Source organism: Cebidichthys violaceus, unplaced genomic scaffold (assembly GCF_023349555.1).
Source record: "Cebidichthys violaceus isolate CVI_PGR_0920_01 unplaced genomic scaffold, fCebVio1.0.p SCAF_10, whole genome shotgun sequence".
NCBI lineage: Eukaryota > Metazoa > Chordata > Actinopteri > Perciformes > Stichaeidae > Cebidichthys > Cebidichthys violaceus.
Window position 1 is genome coordinate 7,543,957 of NW_027176263.1, and position 21,714 is coordinate 7,565,670.

The window sequence follows — 21,714 nt, forward strand, 5'->3', positions numbered from 1 at the left end:
GTGTGTGTGGGTGTGTCCTCTGCATTCAAATATGAAGATCAACATCAAGTAAGATGTAAAGATACACACAAGGATAAAATTAACAGCCCTTAAAAGTGTGAACTCATTACTTACATATAATACAATCAAATGAAAAAACAGTATCTAGGTAATAAATAATGTTAATTTCTTGGCTATTAAAATCATAAGAATTACCAAACCATGACATGACAACGCTGACCTGAAAGTGCAGAATTATGGTCCAGATCAATCCCAGGGTCAGTTTTGGGTTGCCGTCTGTGATGTCATCATTCCTGATATTTACAAGTTTGACCTGATGACAGGAAACACATGATTAGAATATTTACAATACCTCTAAATTCTGAAATCCTGCTTTAACTTCATAAATTATGGCATTCACCTTTACATGGATTAGTGCATTAAACAAGTACTAAATATTAGTAACTGTGTTTTGTCTATTTTGACTCATATCCCTGTCATTTAACAAGCACCACAAGGGGGCACAATAGTCATTATAATATGTCAGGGAGCTGCTACCTTGTAATCATGTGGGTCTGAGATGACAGACGAAACGAATGCTTGCTATTAATTAAATGCTATAAAGCAGCTAGGGCTGTTTTATCGTCCACATATCAGAGGGAAAAATTCACAAACAATAGAATGTGAATCATACAGCAGAGTCCAAACACATCCTTGTTTTAACGGAGCAGTTAATCTATTCCTCTAAAACCAGTCTGATCATCTGTTACAACTGCAATCAATAAGCTGCAGGGAGAGATTTGAGGAAGTTTAAATAGATCATTTTCAGTTTAAATACTTCAGATGATGCATGGGAGTATCTGGTATGTACTGCAGCTAAAACAATAGATCAACTCATTTGTGACCATCTATGATTCCTTTGTCTCAAGCCTTACGTCACATCTGGCTTTGGCTCAGCAAGGCTGTGTTCTTCATCACATCCTGAGTGGTGGGGGGAGGGGAGGGCAATCAAAGCTCTCTGAAACCCCACCGATGGGATTTGTAGTCAGCCCTCCTTTAAATGCTGCCATTACTATTTGTGTGAGGTGAATTGTAATTATCATCAAGAGAGATGGTAAATGCCACGAGTCCAATAGTGTGTGATGTTGGAGAATAGGCAGTGTCTAGGCAATCACCACTGAATGGGGCTGTCCCACACTATGTGGCACTGCGTGTCTGAGCCAAGATATTCAGAAAAAGTGTGCCATTTGCATTCCCACTTCAATTACTCATGTGCCTTTGCTTGCATTTGTCAACCTTAGTGGTTAAAAAGAGAACAAGTGCTATCCAGCTGTAATATTTAATTTAATTCGCTTCCTGCATTAAAATTCCTAAATAATTGTGCGGATTTTCAGTTTTAGATTATAAATTCATTGCTATTACATCTGTATCTTAAGGTTTAAAGGTTTATTTATGACAATGTGTGACAGTACAAGAGTTTCAGAATGTGCTTGGATCGAGCCATACCTGCCGCCTCTTTAAATAATCCAGTGCTATTTGTACATTCTGGAGTCTGTGGAAGCGCATCCTTCCTCTCTCCCGAGGCTGTGGACATAAAGAGGGAAGAGCGGCCATGTATGCTAATCACATTTTTCTCAATATCAGAGGACACATTTAAAAAAATTATTAGTAGCATGGTGGACACAGGACATGCATCCAGGTTCTTACCCGCTATTCTGGTGAGATAAAGACTTCAAAGAACACACAAGAAAAACTCTCAACAAAAGTAGCCATTTCTCAAAAATCTGTGCATATACAGAACATTTTCCACCGTTTGCATCTCTAGAAATTTGCCCTTAACATGTAATAACAAACCAAGTAACAGGTAAAGGGTATTCGCTGTGCTGTAGACACCAAATATAAAACTTTAAAATGATGGCAGAATGATTCCTCGTTCGAGAAATTATCCAATCTCTTGTGGCAAATGCACGCGGACAGTCAGGGGCCACAGCATGAGGTAATGAAATGGAAAATGCATTGTAGCCAGGATGCAACAGCAGCAAAAGATGTGTGCTGCATTCAGCCGTATTTGTAAGTTGATAAAAGCTGGGAAGAATCCTGCTCATCTCAATAGCAAAGCAACAGTAATCCATCTCCTAGAGCTTCCATTCAATGGCTCTCACACACTTATGAGGAGCTCTTGAGGCTTCAAAATGCTTAAAAGCATACTCGAAAGCGGCAGATGAAAAATGTCCTGATGCTCACGAAGGTTCGGAGCGCTTTGATTGCATGGCTCATAGATGGGCAAAGCTGGTGAGATGGATATAAAGACCCAAGCTTTATTGGCAATTTACTTTCAATATATTGCATCTTTTTAATGCCTTTGCAAGGCCAAATGTATTGTTGATGCATGTTCAAAAAGACATTTGAGCATGAAGATGCATGGGTCTTTAAATCATGTGCACAATTTTCTCTGCATCCTCAGTATCATCTGGTAGGATTCTTACATTGTTTTCTGATCAAAAGAAGCGGCATTATGAAACAATTTTGCATAGAAATCACATATTTAGCTAAATTGGGAAAAGAGAAATACTACTCTATAAGCATATAGAAGAACTACAATATTTGCTAAAGTCATAAGTCTACAAAAAGACAAATCATATGGTGGGATCGTTTCTACCCTCCTGTTAACGGATCACGGCACAACTCTGAATTAGTTTGTTAAAAGAGGGTGGAGGGGCAAGCCACACGTACCCCCTGATCATCATCCACCGTGTCTCCATGCTGCTCAACTGCACATGCTTCTGTCCCACTCACCAACCGCAATGTCTTCAGAAAATCACGCTCCCTTGGCTTATCACCGAAAAGGCAACACATGGAGAAGAAAGGAAGACATGGACACACACGGCGGCCAAATCAAAAGGAAGTTAGACAATGGACAGAAACCAATCAAAGAGTGGACAACAGAGGAGGAGGAACGAAGAAGGGAAACAGGATGTAAACGGAAAATAGATAGCTTGTAGAGGATGAAAGTTAGTCACACTGGAGGAGGAGTAACTGCTGGGGCTCCTTGCACAGGAATACATGCAGTTTAAATACAGAAAGGGACAACACAACATGATAACATTATGGAGCTCAGGACTGCACAAAGACTGTATTAACATACATAAAGCTGGATAACGTACAGCACCTACGTGGCTACACCAGAGTGCTACAGCGACTCTGTACAGCTATGTGCTCTCTGTATGTGAGGGATTAAATGCATAAACATACTGAACTAGACAGAATTTAAGACCTTATGATTTCTCATGAAAAAAAAAAATTCTATAACAAGGCCACAAATCAAAGACAGCTCCCTATTTTTGGTTAAATAATTTAGATTTAAACCTTTACCTACAATACTCTGAAAGGTGTTGGTTTCTAACAGCAACTGAAAATAATTCCAGTAGCTTCTAGTTCATTTCCTAGTTATTCCAAGTTTTGACAGTGATCACTCCAGCTGTGTTTAACAGCACAGTTCCCTGCACGCATGTAATATTACTTCATCACAACGCAATTTATAGAAGCAATGTTACATATTCATGTTGGCTAACTGTCAGGTGCAGTAATGTTTGTCCTCTTAGTGTTACTATTTGCAAACGGCATTCTCAATAAGAAGTGACACACATTTTATACACAGAATTGCAGCAATGTCTGTCTCCAAGTTCATGACACATTTTGAATAAGTGCTCATGTAATTGTGGTATTTAAACACATTTCTCAAATGGAAAACAAAAGCACAGGAAGGTCTGAAGGAATTTGATTAATCTTTCTCGTACAAACTGATATACTGGTGCTGTTTCTACATACATATTGTATCAATGTAGTCTGTATGGGATTTGACATGCTAGCAGTTTATGATACTTAATCTAATATGGATGACAGGTAACTATTAAGGGCTGTGCTCTTGGATTTTACTACCACTTTTGATGTAATTGTCCGTAGTATTCATATTGTCAAGCTTAAATTGTATGGTTAGCTCTTTCTTGGGGAATGGGGGTCCAAATGGAGAATAAAGAATAAAGGTAGCCTTTGGCAGTTAGTGCATTAAAAAGGCTTGTTAGCTTTGTTAATGACTGATTATCGGCTGTCAAGAACTCGCCAGAAATCCCAGTGGGCTAAAGAAAGATAGTTTTCCTTCCTAGATGCTTTTCCTTGCTTACATTTTGTTGATTGAGAGACAACAACCTTTTTGGCTAATCACCATTTTTAATATCCCACTGAAGTTAGTTGCTACTTGAGCAACATACTGAGTGGCACAAAGCGCCCCATTCCTGATAAAAAAAAAAAAAGTAAAGTAAAGCGAGGCATACTGTACCGCTCTTTTACTAACATCTAGTAGCACAACACAACGAATCACAAACACATCAGTCTTTTTTCATAGATATCCCAGAAGGGATATGGAAAAATAAATAAATAACTTGCATACAAGTCCCCCAAAAATGCGACTTCATTGAGTGGGTTTTGGTGGATGAGTCAAAGCAGATCTGATTACAGACCATCAAATCCCAAGAATCCCTCCTGCCATCAGTTATATAAGTGAGAAGGACACAGGGGAAGGACATCAGTCATGCAAAGGTATGATGAGTAGCTCTACAGGAAGAGGAATAAATGTATCCCTTTCCTTACTGGTGGTATCTAATGATAATCGTAAAGATGTGTGATTTCATAAGACTGATATAATAGGATCATATCATGTACATGTCCACATGTACCAAAACATCAACCGTAACTTTGTTTTGAGCTATTTTTCTCTTTAAGAAACACTGACCACGAACATTAAAACAACAGAAAAACATTAACTCACCAATGTGTCTCCAGACAAAACCTCCAGCAGTGAGATCAGGTTATGTCCATCTCGTAGGTCTTCATACAGGTCATTTATATGCTTTCGTACCTAAGGACATGAGGGAGAAAAACGTGAGCAAGTATTGTTAAAAACAAAACTGTTCATTGATGACTGTTCATTATAACAAATAGCTGTACCGTTACTATACATGGAGTCAAAATTGGTGCTCAAATCTCTGAGTTGTTTGCAGTTATTGAACCAAAATGATCTCAATTACTAAAGAAGAGCTCTTTGAGGATTACACCATGCATGTCTCTAAAATCCGTACACCTGGTGTAACTATAACTCTGCCTTTGATGTTTCCTTCTTATGCAACTCAATTAACTTGGTTTTCAGTTTCAGTTTAAACCCAGGTTTAGAAAAATCTGTGATTTACAACAAACTTGAATTCATTTTATTCCCTCAACTTTCCCTCAAAACTGAAACGAATGTAGCATAAAACACACAGGATGTCATTGTGATACCTTATCTGAAAACTTAAGGGAGCCACTTAACAACACCGGGCCAAGGCTTTCTCTTTCCAGCAGGCCCATCTCTCCTTCCTGTCCTAAATACCACGCCTCTGAAATCACCCTGCTGCCCGCTGACCTGCTTTCACACAGGGCTTTCAGCACTGTAATCCCAGATAGCAGCCACAGCTGTGGAGCCAAAATAGACTTGCACCCTTATGTTATTGGGTCAACAGCGCAGATCCCCCAACTATTACTCAGCACCTATATGATTTCTCACTGATCAAACAGACTTTACAATAAGAGGTCTGAAATCTGACTGTCAGACATGAAATAAAATGCAAATATTAAAATTAAACCAACCAACTCAAGTTCAACGGTTAAAACAACTACATTACAGAACGTATTGTTTTTATGCACTTGTTTCTGATTCTCTCTGCACCGTCATTGCGTGTGTTATGCTGTACTATCGACATAAAATACAATTTCATTCTTTCTTTTGACTGTGACAAAGTTTACATAATGCGTCTCTCATGAAACAGTGTGAGCTGTAGCAGGTATTTTCTTAAGGCGGAACTGGAGCCAGCAGCTTCTTGGGGCCTCATGCACCCTTCTAATGATTTTCATATTGGAAATGATAAATGTATTCCTGTTTGAAAACATCACACACCAATGATCATAAAACCAGTCAGCAGCACTGATCCACAGGAAGCCCCATCCTCATCATGGTAGGACTGACCCTTAAAGTGACCCCTCAGGACAGGTTTATGGCCCTCATCATACTTTACAGATGATGATCAAAGAACACAAAGATCCCCTTAGGAGCAAAACAATGAATACAACTTGGGTTGTGGGAAAACGAGTGGCCCACCATGTCATGTAATACTAGTCTGTTAACACACTCTGGCGCTTCATTCCTGATGAAAAAAAGAGTGTAGCAGCCGTACAGCTATGTTAGTAGCAATGTTACCAGTTAAAAGTTTCGTTTAAACCTGCTAATGCTGACGTTTATCAGGTGTAATGTTCACCATGTTTACCATCTTATTTTATTTCCACTAAACCCAAAGTGCATCTAAGGCTGATGGGAAGTTCATTAGTTTTGCAGGTATTTGGTCATTAACCAAAGTTTTGGACAAATTGAAATGTTGACGGGATGATAGTGGTAGATGAAAAATCAGAGGATCACCAAAGTTATTACAAGTCATCCTGAGGGGGACAGAAATGTGCCAATCCAATCAATTCAAGTGTCACTAAAAACCACAACTATCAATCTCATAATGATCATCCAAGTCTGTAGGATTCAGCATCTGGGAACCATAAATGTCTATATGAATTGTGTAGGCAATCCATCAAGCTGATGTTGAGATATTTCACTGGATAAGTGAACACTCCTGCTGTGCATCTGGAGGTATTGCCAGAGTCAGCGGCTAGTTGATAAACACTACTATCCCTACACACACACAGCAAGCGTGGAAAATCAGCCTGCATTGAAGCGAACATACAAGTCTTGCTGTTCTGATTTTGCAAGAATGGACTTTCTCAAAACTCTCCTTGCTTTTGGAAATGCAACTTCTGTCATTGGTTTTGTTGCTCATTTGGTTAACTGATTTTATTTATTTTTTGAGAATTACTAGGACTTAAAATGTTTCTATTAGTTTGGCAATATTTGTCACTGGTCATTTTTATCTGTAAAGACACTGGCTGCTTGAAACATATCCAATAAACAGGACTCATGGCATCAACTAATGCATCATATCAGTACCAAAGCAAATTAATGAATGAATTTGCCTTAATTTATATGTCACATTACTACATGTTTATGTTGAACATAACAGTAATGAGTGTGATTTTTAGTGATTAATGCACCACTGATGTATGAATCCTATAAAGTATAACATTATGCATTACTTACAGGTAGTGATTCATTTTTACAAAGGCAGATTAGATGAGATTTGCCAGTGCTTGTCTGTCTGCTAAAGTGTTTCATTAAATTCCACACACACATAAAGCACCACAGTAAGCAATTCAGATTCCTGCCAATAAAAGAAAACCTGTTGCTGCAGCAGATCAACAGCACATGTCATGCTAAGTGACTTTCAGCCAGCTTTAATAATATCTGTGGAGGAATGTCAACATGTTGGGACCTAACGTGGAGAGTGGTAATTGTTTTCACTGCCAATACTTCTCTAATGGACTGTTTATGTTAGAAGAAAATGGGTTGCTGATTCTTGGAATTTTAACTAGTATTTAGGTTTCATCTCTGTTTTAGTGAATATAGTTTCCATGAGACACAGATGAATGACATCGGTTTTTCCATGCAGATAATCTCAATTTGACATGGTAACACATTAGTTCTTACCTTCACCAGATGCTGGTTTATCCATTTTGTAAATGTCTTCTTCTGCACTCTGTCTCTTTCATCTGAGGAGGAGAGAAAAAAGAAAACAATTTAAATCTCCACATTTAAGTTTTAAAGCATTGCACAGATCATGTTTGGAGCTTTATATGTTGCTTCCTGCTGCACAGAGTCAATGTGAAATGTTATTTTTGGATTCATAGTTTCAATGAAAGTGCTGTAGAAAAGAGAGGACATATGAAGACCACAAGACCCAGTGGCTTAAAAGAAGGATGTCATTTCCCAGAGGCTGAAATTACATCACTCTCTCCTGCACGCTCTTGACCACGTAATGTTTTTTTTGTTTCCCAAAACCATAGCAACCAGACTTCCTGCAGCCAGTGACATATGTGAAACTAAATGGATGCATTAACAGGGAAAAGGAAAATGATTATGAAAATGTTCTCAAAATCAGTACCGTTCTAGTTTATTATAATAGAAATTATAATGAAGAAAAACTACACCTGTGTTATTGTGTTACATTATGAAGAACTTGTATGTTTGGTTGCTGTATTCTTCAATAAGATTGGCTTCTATCCAGAGCAGAGCAGAGCAGGATTCAGTCCAGTCACCACAGTTGTGACTCATTGTATTGCTTCCACGTCGCCCAGTCTGCCTGACACAACTCCTCTAAATCGTCCTCAGCGAACACCGAAATACTCACATGTTCAATCAATAACATTAACAATGATCTGCTGGCTCACATTTACTCTACTAATGACAACATTGACCACATGACTAAAAACACAGACAACCTCTGCCCCTTAATAATCCTCAGTGATTGAAAGAAGTTTTACTCAAGGATATCTTACCTACTACTGAAATGAGCAAGCTTAGACATGACTAACATTTCAAGGAAATGGCAAGAAGAAGCAGTAAGATAAATACTGACCCATGCAGCACATTAGAGTTACCAGGTGAGCTCTATGCTCCCTCTCAGCCTTAAGCAGGTACTTCATCTTCTGCACTAGTTCCTGAGGGCTGTCGAGAGGATCGCGGTTCAGGTAGACGGATGCCATGAGGACAAGCGAGTGAGGAAGCAGAAGCAGTCTCCTGCTTCTTGCCTGCCTGCCTACCAGCCTCTAGGGCAGCCGAGCTCCCTTTCTCATCAAGCATCCAGAACGAGTCCCGTCAGGTTTTCCATGGCTACTCACTATTTTGAGTTTCTACGCAGTTTAGTGTTTATCTAGCAGCGGTACTTAAAACCACAGGGGGGGAAAATCAGTGCTTCTTAAAAAAAAAGAAGACGAAAAGTTCCTTGTTAACATGTCTGTGGATGGTTCCAACAGCAAGTTTATTCAAGCTGCAATTTAAAAGCAACGTACCATCATTTCTGATGACAGCATGCATCACTTGATTTATGCAAACACCTTTAATAGCGTGAGCAATACGTCATGGACCTTAATTATTGAGAGTGCAACAGTTTTCAGATAATCATCTCTCTATTGTGCAGCTGCTAAGACTCACCACAATGTTTACTTGAAAAATAAATAGGACGAGAGATCTTATCGTTAATCAAACCGTTTTTCAGCTCAGAGATTTTAGCGTAATTTTGTATTTGTCTTCTGATTATACTGAGCAACCAGTTACATAAAGCAGCTATAGAAAATTAAAAGTTTTCTTGTCTTAAGATGTGAGACTTTAGTGAAGCAAAAATCAATGTAAAGATATAACAAACATAATGTAGGCTTTTGTATCATCCTGAAAAGCCCCTGACTGTACTCTCTGCAGATTCCTACATTTAGTTCATCTAAAAATAGTGCATGTGTAAAAGCTGGAGAGAATTGAAAGTGGGTTGGTGTGACAATCATTTTGCATGATGGTCTACAAATTTAGATCAAGGCCTGACATGAAGGGAAACATGAGTTAAGGGATGCAACACATCACAGCAGAGCCTGACAAAAACACTTGAGTCCAAAGAAATAAGGAAAGTAGTCCGACAGTGCTGCTGATGTGTCTGTCGCTGTGACTCCACAGCTGAATCACAGACGGATAAAGCAGCGCTGCCTGCAATAGGCCACTAATTTGGTTTGTAATGCACCTAAGCTCTCTGCTGCATAATATATAAACCTCTCCAGAGAAACTCATCAATATAGATTGGCTGAACATTCCAGGAAACTCTCCGGCTCAAAGCAGCAGACGGGAGCTGAAAGAGTTCATCATCAACCAGCTATCAGGCACGGTCAGCAAGAGGCTACCGTACGTCACATATTGCACATATTACAGAAAACACTTAATAGACTCTGAACTACGGAGCACGTTTGAATATGCTATGAGATCAATTATTTCTGTAGCTGTGCTTTCCAAAAAATGAGGGTGTGTTTTTATAGTATGGTGCCCTCTTGAGGTTGTTATGAGAATAAAAAGTGAGCATGGAGTATTATCAGTCCAAAACACATAAGACTGTAAAACAATAGTCATGCATTATTTGATCATAACATAAAAGCAGTTAAAAGCAGTATAGAGATCAGATACCAGACAGTCAACAAACCAGCTCTGTCTTTGTAAGAATAACAACGTGATCATACACTCCTGATAGTGCGCATCTTTATCAGCTATTAAATTATGTGATTATAATACTTTACCTATTTCACACATATTTGATTTTCTTAGCCATGTTAAACGGCTACAGTATGATACCACGGCTAATCATCCTGACATGATATTTATTACTGATTAGCTGCATCCGCCTCCTGTCTCATTAATGACTGTTGTTGGTTTCACATGCCTAATAGAAAGCATTTCTCACACAGCCACTCCAAAAGGATCCAGTTTCAGCAGAGAGCCAAAACAACATCCCTGGGAAAGTTATTCTGGCAGTTAACTGCAAGTTTAACACAAAACACATACCTGTTACCTCAAATCAAATATGGGCAGAATAAAAAAATCGGCCATTATTATTACTTAACAAGCAAGTGTGGAATTTGATGTCTAGTTTAAATTATTTCATATTTGAGTGCAGAAGTTCTTTATGCAGCATTAAAGCTACTTTTACTCTGAACTTTTTACTCAGAGCACTTCATGATATCACTTTAAGTATTTAGGAATAGCACACAGATTGTCTTATGGTGTTTTCATATTCTCACTTTAAATTCTGATTAATGTCCATGAGAGGTTTGGGAACAGTTTAGAAATGTTTTAACCAACAGCTTTTGATCTCTGACTTTAATGGGTTGATGTTTGAAGGATCACGAGAGCCTGACTAACCACTTCTCTCTCATATTACATCTGAACTTCTTGACATTTAAAAACCTGGGGCTAGTCATCAAAGCCTCCTTATGATGTGAAAATGTACACCATGATAGGAAGTTAAACCGGTATTAATAAAGCAGCAATTATTATTGACTAAACTGTCTTCTGTAATTATTTGCAGCTTGTATGAGCACACTCAATGAACAATGACAGCAAATGCCACTGAAAATCGTGACACACAGTGGCCAGTTTTGTATCAAATCAAACGTTTTGTGTACCCTGTGTACAGTCTGAACCCAGTGCTAAGAGTCCACCACAGCATTCAAATGGAGAGCATAGAACTCCTGAGACACCTATTTGTAGACCGAAGCAAAGCACATGTGCATGTCTATAAATAAATACAACCCTAAACCATGCTGCGCCTGCAACTGCAGGCCACATATATTCGGTGCCACTTTCCTTCAGTTCCTTACGTACTACAAATACATGACTGAGAAAGTAAATGCTAGTGGTAGAGTTGCATTTTGTAGTAGAGGGTTGACGTCTGTTTCCGAGTCTTATTTTTTGGTTGGTGAATGTAATTTTTCCCCCCCAAAAGGAATGGTTATTAGATGTTAGAATAAGTTTGGCCAGTATTGGTTTCATATACTTAAGATTTAAGACATGACACTGGTTGTGCGTTTGCATGAATGGTTAGTTAGCAAACTGCTTGCAACAACACACAACCAGATTTTTGGAAATGCATCAAGCAGCAGAACAGTCTACAGCACTTCACACGTTCATTACTAAATTTTCTCAAGCTTCTTTGAACAAGAGAATGAATAAATTGTTGTTTTCCTGAGAATGCCTGGCACAGGGGGTCAGTAACACCCTTTGGCATGTTGTTACGTCAGGATGCCTAAAATATCCTCACATTCTGAGCAGAGTAGAGTCAAAAAGTCCTCGCAATCAAAATTCAGCCTGTGTAATCCTCTTGACCTCGTATGGGAGGGAAATCCAAACAGACATAAAGACTAAACTGAAAAGCCCTCGACCTTCCAGTCTATGACAAGGACTCGCTAAACATTCTTGCTAAACAGCTTTCATTTCACATCTCTTGTGTCACAACCAGTTCAGCAAAGGCATGTGTGCCTTTGCTTTGTTTCGAGTACAAGGCCGTCCGTTGCATAGCAGTGCCGGAGATATTGAAATACATGTCCGCATCGCTGTGTAATTGATGCAAGTCAGCACAATATCACTTTGATATGAATTGCACACAGTGACAAAACATGAATAATTGAAACCAAACAAGTTTCCTGCACCTAATGTCCTAATGTCTGATCCGGCATTATAAAAGGCAAAATGAAAATGTTTGCAGCACCCCAAAGGGTACTCAAAGGGTAACGCTTCATCATGATGAACAGCATACAAAGCACATTGTTCAATCTTCCAGTACTTGTGAAAAAGCTCAAATAAAAAAAAAATGGGTCTAGATCTATGTTCTGATGTGTCACATGCCCTTTTCATTCAGAACACAAATTACATTTTTGTAAAAAGACTAAATTCTACAACCATGCTAGCATCTCTGTGAGGCTAAGTGCTAACATCAGCATGTTAACATGCTAACAGTGACAATGTTGTTAGGTGTGAAAATGCCATTAGCAGCAACCTAAAATGTTGTTACTAAACCGTTCATCCTTGTTAGATCACACATTAGGGGTTTGTAACGCACAGATGCTCACTGAAATGACGACTCGGCTCAATATGGCTACCTTCTTCCTCTTCTATTGCTTTTTAAAAGGCACGTTATGAACTTGGCATCCGGTTAGGTGGTAAACAAAAACTACAAGTGTGACCGAAAGGTAAAGGGGGGAGATACTTGTAGGTGCATTTTTGACATTCTTTGTAAGTGAGAAAACTACAGTCAGTCTTCTCAGAAGGGCAGGGCAGCATCTGAAATATGTGACTGGAACAGGACTTAAGACAAAGCAAAGAAGAAACCAAGATAAAGTCTACAATATCTGTGCAAAGATTATAATTATCCAGGGCATTACATTGAATATGTACAGTATCAATCAAGAGGTGTCTTCATAATCAATGATGCTACTGGCATCTGTAAGATTAAGTTTCAGGTTGCATGTAAATACCAATTTTTCTCCACTTGCGAAGTTGAAGTTTTGTATCAGCCTTGATGAAAAGCAAATGGAGGATGAAGGTGAAGCTGGCAAAGTGCCCTCGGGCATGAGCTATCACTATAGAAGGGCACTCAACGTCAAGGAGAGGAAAGAGGAAGCATTAATGACAGCTAATGGGACACACACTCACACACACACACACACACACACACACACTACTCAATACAAGCCTGCATATGTGCAACAGCTGCAACTGCCACACATGAGTGAGTATTTATGCATGTGAGTAAATCTTCTTTTCCTCCCCAGACTCTCCACACTCCTCAAGATTTAAAGGTAATCTTGTGCTGCATGACAAAATACAAAAAATACAAAATCACAAATTCTCACTTTAAATATAACAAAATATTTAAAGTAAAGGTTAATGAAATGTCCAATAGCATCCTTTATCTACCCTTTTAATCATGTTTAATTATTTTGGATTAGTTCCAGCATAGAAATAGAATAAGAGTAGATTTTCCCATTCACATCACAGTGGCAGGATGGTCAGGTCGGCGGCCATTTCTATGTGTACCATTGTTATTGCAAAAAACTGTATACATTTTAGCGGGCTGACTTTCGTATAAACCGACTTGTGAGAAGTGTCGGACTCACTGAGGTAAGGTTTTGCAGTAACGACCAAACGGGTTGAATGGTAGAGTTAATCATGGAGAGACGTCTTCCGCTGCCTTGCTACTAGAGAGGAATGAAGGATTGCTGGATTTCTCTCAAAATTAGTGAGTGCGACAGACTTAACAGCCCCACTGACGTGTGACACCATAAACAACTAACAACAATCTGCATTCTCTTTTGAACTAGTCAAATGACCACAGCAAACAGTTAACTGTCATTCTCTAACATATGCATAGCAACTACTAAGACCGACTACTTTGAGAATTCATATTTATCAAACAAAGCTGTTCTTGACCAGCCCAGTTAAGAAAATCAAAGTGGTTTGAGCCAAGAACAAATTGTAGTGTTTCAATAAGGTGCCACCTGCCAGAGCCGCTTCAGTGCTCCTCGACAAAGATTCTACAGCTCTCTGGAACTTCACTGATGTGTTCAACAGTCTGTCTGACACATATTCCCTCAGTTGGTGTTCTGATGATATTGGTGCAGAGCGCTGTCCAACACGGCGGTCCAAAATCTACAATAGGTGTTTAACAGGGTGTAGATTCAGTGATGATGAAGGCCATAGAATATAATCAACATCGTTTTCATACTCAAACCATTCAGGGACTCCTCCTGCCCTGTATGGAAGCATTTACATTCGTAATGTTCCTCCTCTCATTTATCTTACTGTATCTTCACACGACACGCTCTCTGATCTCTCTTATAACAACTAATATCAGACAAGTCATGAGACTTCTAAAATGGTGAGCTTTAGGGTCAACACAAAAAACAAATGGAGCTACTCATTTCCTGGCCACCTATGAAACAGCGGATAAATGTGTTTCCTTCTGCTAGTATGGGACCGCTTCCCAGCATCTGCAGCATTCGGGAGAGAAGGGTGGTGCTGCTGGAGTGAGAGAGCATGAGTCACGGGTGGGACAGATGATCTCATGCAAGAGGAGCTGAGCGAGGCTGTGGAATGAGGTTCAGCTCATGCGGGTCTTCCCATCACCATGACAGCATGTAAATACAACATTTACAAATACAGCAGTGACACACAGTCAGACACTCAGACACAGATATCGTTGCAACTGCATTAAAGTTATATTTCATATAACAACACGTGAACAATATTAATAAAATGTATTCCAGACAGACAGTACGTGTATATCTCTAAATTATAAATGTAAGACTAATATATGAATAAAGACTAAATCAAACACAAAAGACCGATGGAGCAGCAAAAAGCTTTCTGAGAGCTCTGCTGGTGTAGATTACACTGCCCATTTTAGATGAAGCTTATTGATTAGATCAATGAAGGGCTTGGCCACGAGAACAATGTTGTGTTTTTAGCATAAGTACATGCAGTATATTGTGTATATTCTGTAGAAGGCTTTAATTTTTTAACATTTAGTTTACCCCATAAGACCTTGTCAAACTGATGGACCATAACAGCAAAACAAGCAGATACTACATGTCAGACATAAACTGACATATTTACCTGAGAAAACATCTACTCTGGGTGAAACTTGTAAAATGAAACCACTGCTAGATGTTCTTGTGAAATTACGCAGCATCAAGTTGAGCTGGAGTTGGACACTCATCCAAAAATGTAATGCACTTAGTCATTAGCACTTAGCACTTAGGATTGTGGATGTGTTAGCTGTGAAATGACCCGTGATAATTAGATAATAGGGTTAGGGTTATCTGTTCACATTTTTGATCAACCAGATCTAGTGTGTGTCATCTTAACTAAGTTATTTCCAAAATGTCCAGCTATCAAATACATAAAATGCCAATCTAAATCTATTTTTTCTGATAATCTCCTAGGAGAAACAATAAATAAATTGCCACTCTAAATAAGAATTTCTTTCATTACAGTGGAAGATATTTGGTCGGCACTGGCAGTCATTTCCTGTAATTTTAGTACTTGTAATGTCATTGTCTTCTTTCTGTTGGCCATGATTAACCGATCTAAAAAAAACAAGTTCAATTAAACCTATGAAGCGTATTCCTATTGTTTGTGAACAATATAAGTTAGTGGATTAGTGCTCCGTTTTTGGAGGCCAACTGTGCATGCACAATATTCAATACAAACTGTTAATTGTGGGCTGAGTTAGGTGGGTAGAGACCCCTTTCAAGTCTCCTTGACGCTCAATGAAAAGCCAAGAAAAAGGAGCGTCACTACCATCAACTTGACACATGAACAAGTCTCTGGAACTTAGATGCTGCTCTCCTAAAAACAAAGTGTCTTTTGTACAAGAGCAGACAGTCTCCACAGAGGCAGCATGCTGTGTGTGTGTGTGTGTGTGTGTGTGTGTGTGTGTGTGTGTGTGTGTGTGTGTGTGTGTGTGTGTGTGTGTGTGTGTGTGTGTGTGTGGGCCACTAGTCCATTTGAATGTGATGAGTGGGCTGTCGACATAGAGCAGAGGGGCTGGGCTGGGCACAGCCCAGGAGGATGGACAAAGGCAGTGACTGTGCAAAAAACACAATGCTCTCTCACTCGCCGCTGGGTTTGATAATGCAAGATAATACAAGTGTAAACCGGTGGATTTTCAGAACCATACGTTTCCTCAATGTATCTCCAGAAATCCTTCTTGTTAAGAGAGATTAAGACATAATGCCAGCCGCTATGATTCACTGTCGGACCACACCCTCATATATAACACACAGCTAACAGAGCTGTCATGTAACACGTCTTCTCCTTTAAGACACTAAATCAGTCAATTAGTTGTTTATGTCTATGAGTCAGTTCACATTCACAGAAAGATTAAACTTATGCTTTAACATATCACACTCAGGAAATACACTTTATGCATATTTTAATGTCACTGTTACTGAGCAGAAACTGACTAGTGATTACTATTCCTTGGCTATAATATATTTCCACTGATTTAGCTTGAGCTAGTACCCTATTCAATAATTTTGTTTACATTTTGTATTTGACAATGATTGAGTTTTTAAAAAAATGTGTGCGTGACCACAGAAAAGCAGGTGAAAAATCCTGGAAAATAACTGTTTGAATTAAATGTATCTGGGTATTATCTGCATGTCTGTCAGGGCTCTCAATGAGCAAAACGTGTTCATCTGGGTTCAAATAAACTGATGAAATAATTTACGCCATATGGCATCTTAAAAACAAAATGAACTGCAAGAAGAGCTGACTGAACCAAATGTCTAATTCATGAAATCGTTCCTGATGTCAGAGGATGATCAACTGTTGGGAAACTCTCCAGCCTCTTCATGTTGACGGCCTGCCGAGCCTGCTCTGCAGGAATAGTGTGATCCTACACAGCCACTGCCCAGTGCCATAAACTGTTGTATGTGTCTAAGAAAGCGTGTATTTAACTCATTCCTCAAGTTTACAGTCTTTTGTAAAGGCTGCATTGAATTTCAGCCTGACCCACAGCAAATCCTCTGTTTAGTGTACTATTAACTCTAATACCTAATTAGTGTGGCTTTCTTTCTTACGGCCACAGCAATAAGAACTATATGCATGATCCTAGTCAACGGTGATTGTTGTGCTTAGTCACCAAAATTGCTAATCTTGTTCTGAACTCAGAACACAACGTAACACACCGCATGGCGCTCACTGACTACAATAAAGCCTATACATAATTTTCCTCCAGTTATCATCTTTACTCTGAAACTGACAGCTGACGGTCACTTCTCACAGAGGCATTTGATGACCCTGGAATTAAAGCAGACAACAAGTGACGAGCACCCGCATAAAGACCAACTCAACAGCACAGATAATAACAAGAAGTTAAAATACATTTAGATCTGGATTTGGTGAGACAAAGACCATTTTGTTTCCTACTTAATAGCTTCATAGCCACTGGCTGTTTGCTGGTTTGTTTGGTTGTGTTTGTTGGTTACGGTTTATCAAAATTGTTGATGAAAATGTCTCCCTGTTTTTCTCCATGCATCACATGGACAGAGGCTCAGGGCTCTTTGTATTTCCATCAGCTGAAAATAAAACTAAAGTCACAATAATAACAGGGATTTTTCCAGCATTTAGCCAGCGCCCTATGGAAAAATATCTCAATAAATACAATTCTAAGCCATTTTCATGACTGGGAAGACAAATTTACACTGAGATCTAGATTGTTTTAAGAAAGTAGAAGGTTATCTGATACATTTATCAGCCTTATCCTCTAGTTATAAACTAAAATACACTTATCTCAATGGTATTGTTTGCAATAACTTCTACAAACTAAGATATAAGTTTCCTCTCACGTTATTTTTGTCAATCTTACCTCATTCTCAGACACAAGCGGCCCACAACTTTGCAATTAAATTATTAATTGGTAATCCTCTGTCCTTAACTGATCTCTAGTAAATAAATGTTGATATCTTCTTTCTGCTTCAACTGTTAACGATTGAATGTTTTTCTCTGCCAGCGAGAGTCTGATGTAAACAAAGCTGATGGAAACAGGGTTGTAGATGAGTTACAAGAGGTAATAATTAGCCCACCAGCTGATCTCAAGTTTCTATGAGGATTCCTCAAAAGTCACACGTTTATGTGTAGAATACTATTGAAAAGAAGAACAAAAACGACACCAAGTTTAGTCAGTCTGACAAAATGAATTAATTGAGACTACAAACACAAATCATAGCATTTTTGTGTGGCTGCAACGCTTCCATAAACTTCAAAATGTGTTGGTCAAATTATGGAGAAAATAACAAAAATGCCTTACCATTCTTTGCAAAGTTCATTGTTCATGCAACAACTGGCATGGAGTCGAATATTGCCCAAAAAATCAACATATAGCATGTAAAAAGTAATCGCAGATAGCAGTTGGTGATAGAAGCTCACTGTGTGTCACAGCTCCTCTGCCTGAAGACAACAGCTACAGATTCCTAATGATGCTACATCATATGATCCCATTAGAGTCCAGTCAGGGCCTTTAAGCCTTACACCACAGCTGACTGGCCCCGCTGGCTACAATACTCAACAGCTGAGAGAAGAACACACTCATGGCAAGCATGCAGTACAAGAGCGCACACAGTGTATGCTATTTGTCCTTTTTGCTTTGGGTTCTTTTGTGGAGAGAAAACACAAAAGTTAAAACCGCTGCTGTCAGTTTGAATTTGGCTCCACCGGCTCTCCTCAGGCCTGGCCTCAGAGCGCATGTACGAGTCTGTCAGCGAGCTCTGGCTGTCAAAGAGACACTGAATTAAATAGACCTCTTCTGTGTGATAGATGTGGTCTAGTTAATGAGCTTCATAGACCCAAAAGGAGCAGCTACATGAAGTGACATGAGCTACTTCTATGAGCTAACGCCTCACACTGCTATGTCATTGTCCTGTCTGCCTTGAGACACCATATAGGTCAGCTGAGCAATATTCAGTCAGTAATATTCGCCCCAAAAATACAAAGATCTTTCATTTACATTGTGAAAGTTTGCTTTACTCAAACACAAAGTCTGTTTTGACTTTTCAATTTGACAATAAGAGATGCAGACACTGTAATCATCTGGCTTGTCAGACATACTTCAAGACCTACATTTCTACAGCTAAACAAGACAAATAATCCTCTAATCTAATATTCAACTGAGATCATTAACACTTCATGATGAAGCCTTGGTCTCGGCTACTGAAATGCAGTCTAATTGTGATGTCATGCAGGAAATATTCCCACTTTTCCACTGCAGGGATAACGACACTAAGAGCAGCCAGTCACCAGAGAGCGAGGGGGCAGGCTGACATGTATTGAACTGTCAAGCAGCAATCAGGCAATTTCTTCAAGATCCCAAATGCTAAACAACATCCAATCAGCATTGGTCCTACCTTTGTATTTTTCCAAGACATCCTCGTACGCTTGGAGGTATTCCTGTTCGTCCGAGAGACCATAAGACTGCGGTGCGTACTGAGCCATAACCCGGGCTGCACAAACTGGACATTCACCAGCGGCGGACAGGGACACAGCGTGTGTGTGTGTGTGTGTGTGTGTGTGTGTGTGTGTGTATGTGTGTATATGTATGTGTGTGTGTGTGTGTGTGTGTGTGTGTGTGTGTGTGTGTGTGTGTGTGTGTGTGTGTTTGTGTGCATGTGGATGTGCTGAGGACTCAAGAGTGATCGGCGCTGTTGTTGCACTGAAGGAAACGCCCTACATCCCTCCCTTGTCTGCGCTCTGGCCAATAGGCGACACTTCCTCTCTGGTGTTCACTGGACTGATAGGAAGGACTGCCGGACGCGCTGCGCTGCAAAAAGTGTCTGTCATAAAAACGTCCATTGAGCCAAATCTGAAGTCTTAAATGTAATTATAAAAAATACATTGAATACATCTTATTTTATTAACATATGAGTCTAAATATCCAGTCTAGTCAAATATGTAGGAATTCGCAGCAGTGGGTAAAATAAAATGTCAAAACCAGACTGAATTCATTTTTAATTTTTTACAGTGTAAACGCTTTTCCTTGTCAGACGTTTCTGTACCGGCTCGTAACATGGACCACGGTCTTTTTCATTGTTGTCCTCCTGTCAAAGACTTCAGACACTGAAACTTTGGCGGATTTACAAGACTGTCTTTGCTTACAATAGCCCATCAGCTGTCACCAATGTCACTCACAGATTCCCCATAAGGTGCCCAACTTCACCAACAAAAGTCCCCATCGAGATCTGATATATACCTGACAGGGATTTTACAACGTAAAATAGAGTCAAAGTATCATTATAAAATAATTAAATGCAATACAACTTCAACTTCAAGCACGTTATCATGTGTGAAACAAACAAGACTACATGATAGAGGGATTGATTTTCTTTTTATGCCCCAACCTGACTTATATTATTTTGTCATAATATTGCACTGTGTTTTACTGTTACGCACCAAATCGCCTAGCCACATTTCTTGTGTAACGTACTTGGCAATAAACCGTTTCTGATTCTGATTATCAACTCCTGTTGGAATAATTCCTACATCTATGAAATTACACAAAATGGGTCTTTAAGCAACTGGTTCGGTGGAAATCAAAGACTTTTTTTTTTTACATTGCACCACATATCCTAAACCTTTACGATTTGCCTAATGTTAAAGCCTCATGTCCAGGATATGAGCAGACCAAAATATCGCCATGTGGGCTTCCACAGATCCAGACAATAATTATGACCCTAAATAAAACTGGGGCTAGGCTACACCAGCAGATAGAACAAGCTCATGCAGCCCCCGTGTGCTCCGTAAATTGCAGCATATTCGCTCGTTGTTTTTCTCGTGACAGTATAAGAATCTGATAACCGGGAAACAGGGAGACGGCCGCTCACCTGCGATCCTGAGCACGGCTCTCTCCGCCGGGTCCAGCACGGATCCACCCTGGATCTTTCTCTTGGACCGCTCATGCCTCGGCAGGTTCCAGGGTAAAGTGTCCCCGGGTGCAGGTGATGCCGACCCAGATTTCACACTGTAATCATCCTCGTCTGAGAAATCCGCCGAGGAAGACATGGAGCAGTGCAGGGAAGGGTTCCCCGAACTGGAGCTCTGTGAGACAAAAGAAGACGGGGATAAGGAAAAAAAGGAACAATGCTTGACTTGATTTCACACAAACACACACACGCGCGCGCGCGCAGCCAAAATGAACGAGAAATAAAACGCCACAAGTCCTATTTATTTCTCACCATCGCGGGTCAAAGTGCGTATTATGAGCATAGGTGTGAAGACGCCACCAGCTCGCAATGATCCATGTAAGATTGAGCCAAATAAAAGGCAACGTCAAATCAATAGTATCTGGCTCCCCCGCCAGGTCAACAATAAGACTTACCACTGTATACATGGAGAGCTGTCAGCTGGGAGGAAAAAAATAACAATCCTATTTGCTCGTTATTAGCTCCCACCCTTTAGTCACACATTGTGTGCGTCAATTACTGAAAGAGGTGTGCCACGCCCTTTGTGGGATGCTCCGGCCACGAGATCGTCCCTTATCTACGCATTAAGGATGTGAGGTGATGTCAGATCTCCAGAGGGCTGAACGGATGGTACGCTGTGTGCTGTCGAGGCTGAGCTGGACCGTGATGGGAGAGCAGACTGCATGTGTCTCCGCGTCATACTCGGTAGCCAACAACAGTACA

At 39.8% G+C, this 21,714-nt stretch overlaps 1 protein-coding gene across 3 annotated transcripts in view; it reads right to left on the minus strand.

The window, feature by feature from the left end:
* The window catches only part of dst (dystonin), a 99,295-nt gene that overhangs the window by 72,154 nt on the left and 5,427 nt on the right, over positions 1–21,714 (minus strand). The window contains exons 4-9 of one of the 3 annotated variants that reach the window (XM_068723921.1): positions 20,914–21,127; positions 7,655–7,716; positions 4,805–4,894; positions 2,713–2,811; positions 1,486–1,563; positions 221–313 (exon numbers count right to left, since the gene is read on the minus strand). In XM_068723921.1, the coding sequence (XP_068580022.1) occupies positions 221–313; positions 1,486–1,563; positions 2,713–2,811; positions 4,805–4,894; positions 7,655–7,716; positions 20,914–21,127 (636 nt within the window). Of the gene's footprint in view, positions 1–220; positions 314–1,485; positions 1,564–2,712; positions 2,812–4,804; positions 4,895–7,654; positions 7,717–19,440; positions 19,622–20,913; positions 21,128–21,714 lie in introns of those variants that run through there. The other 2 variants (XM_068723904.1, XM_068723913.1) reach the window with 2 other exon arrangements.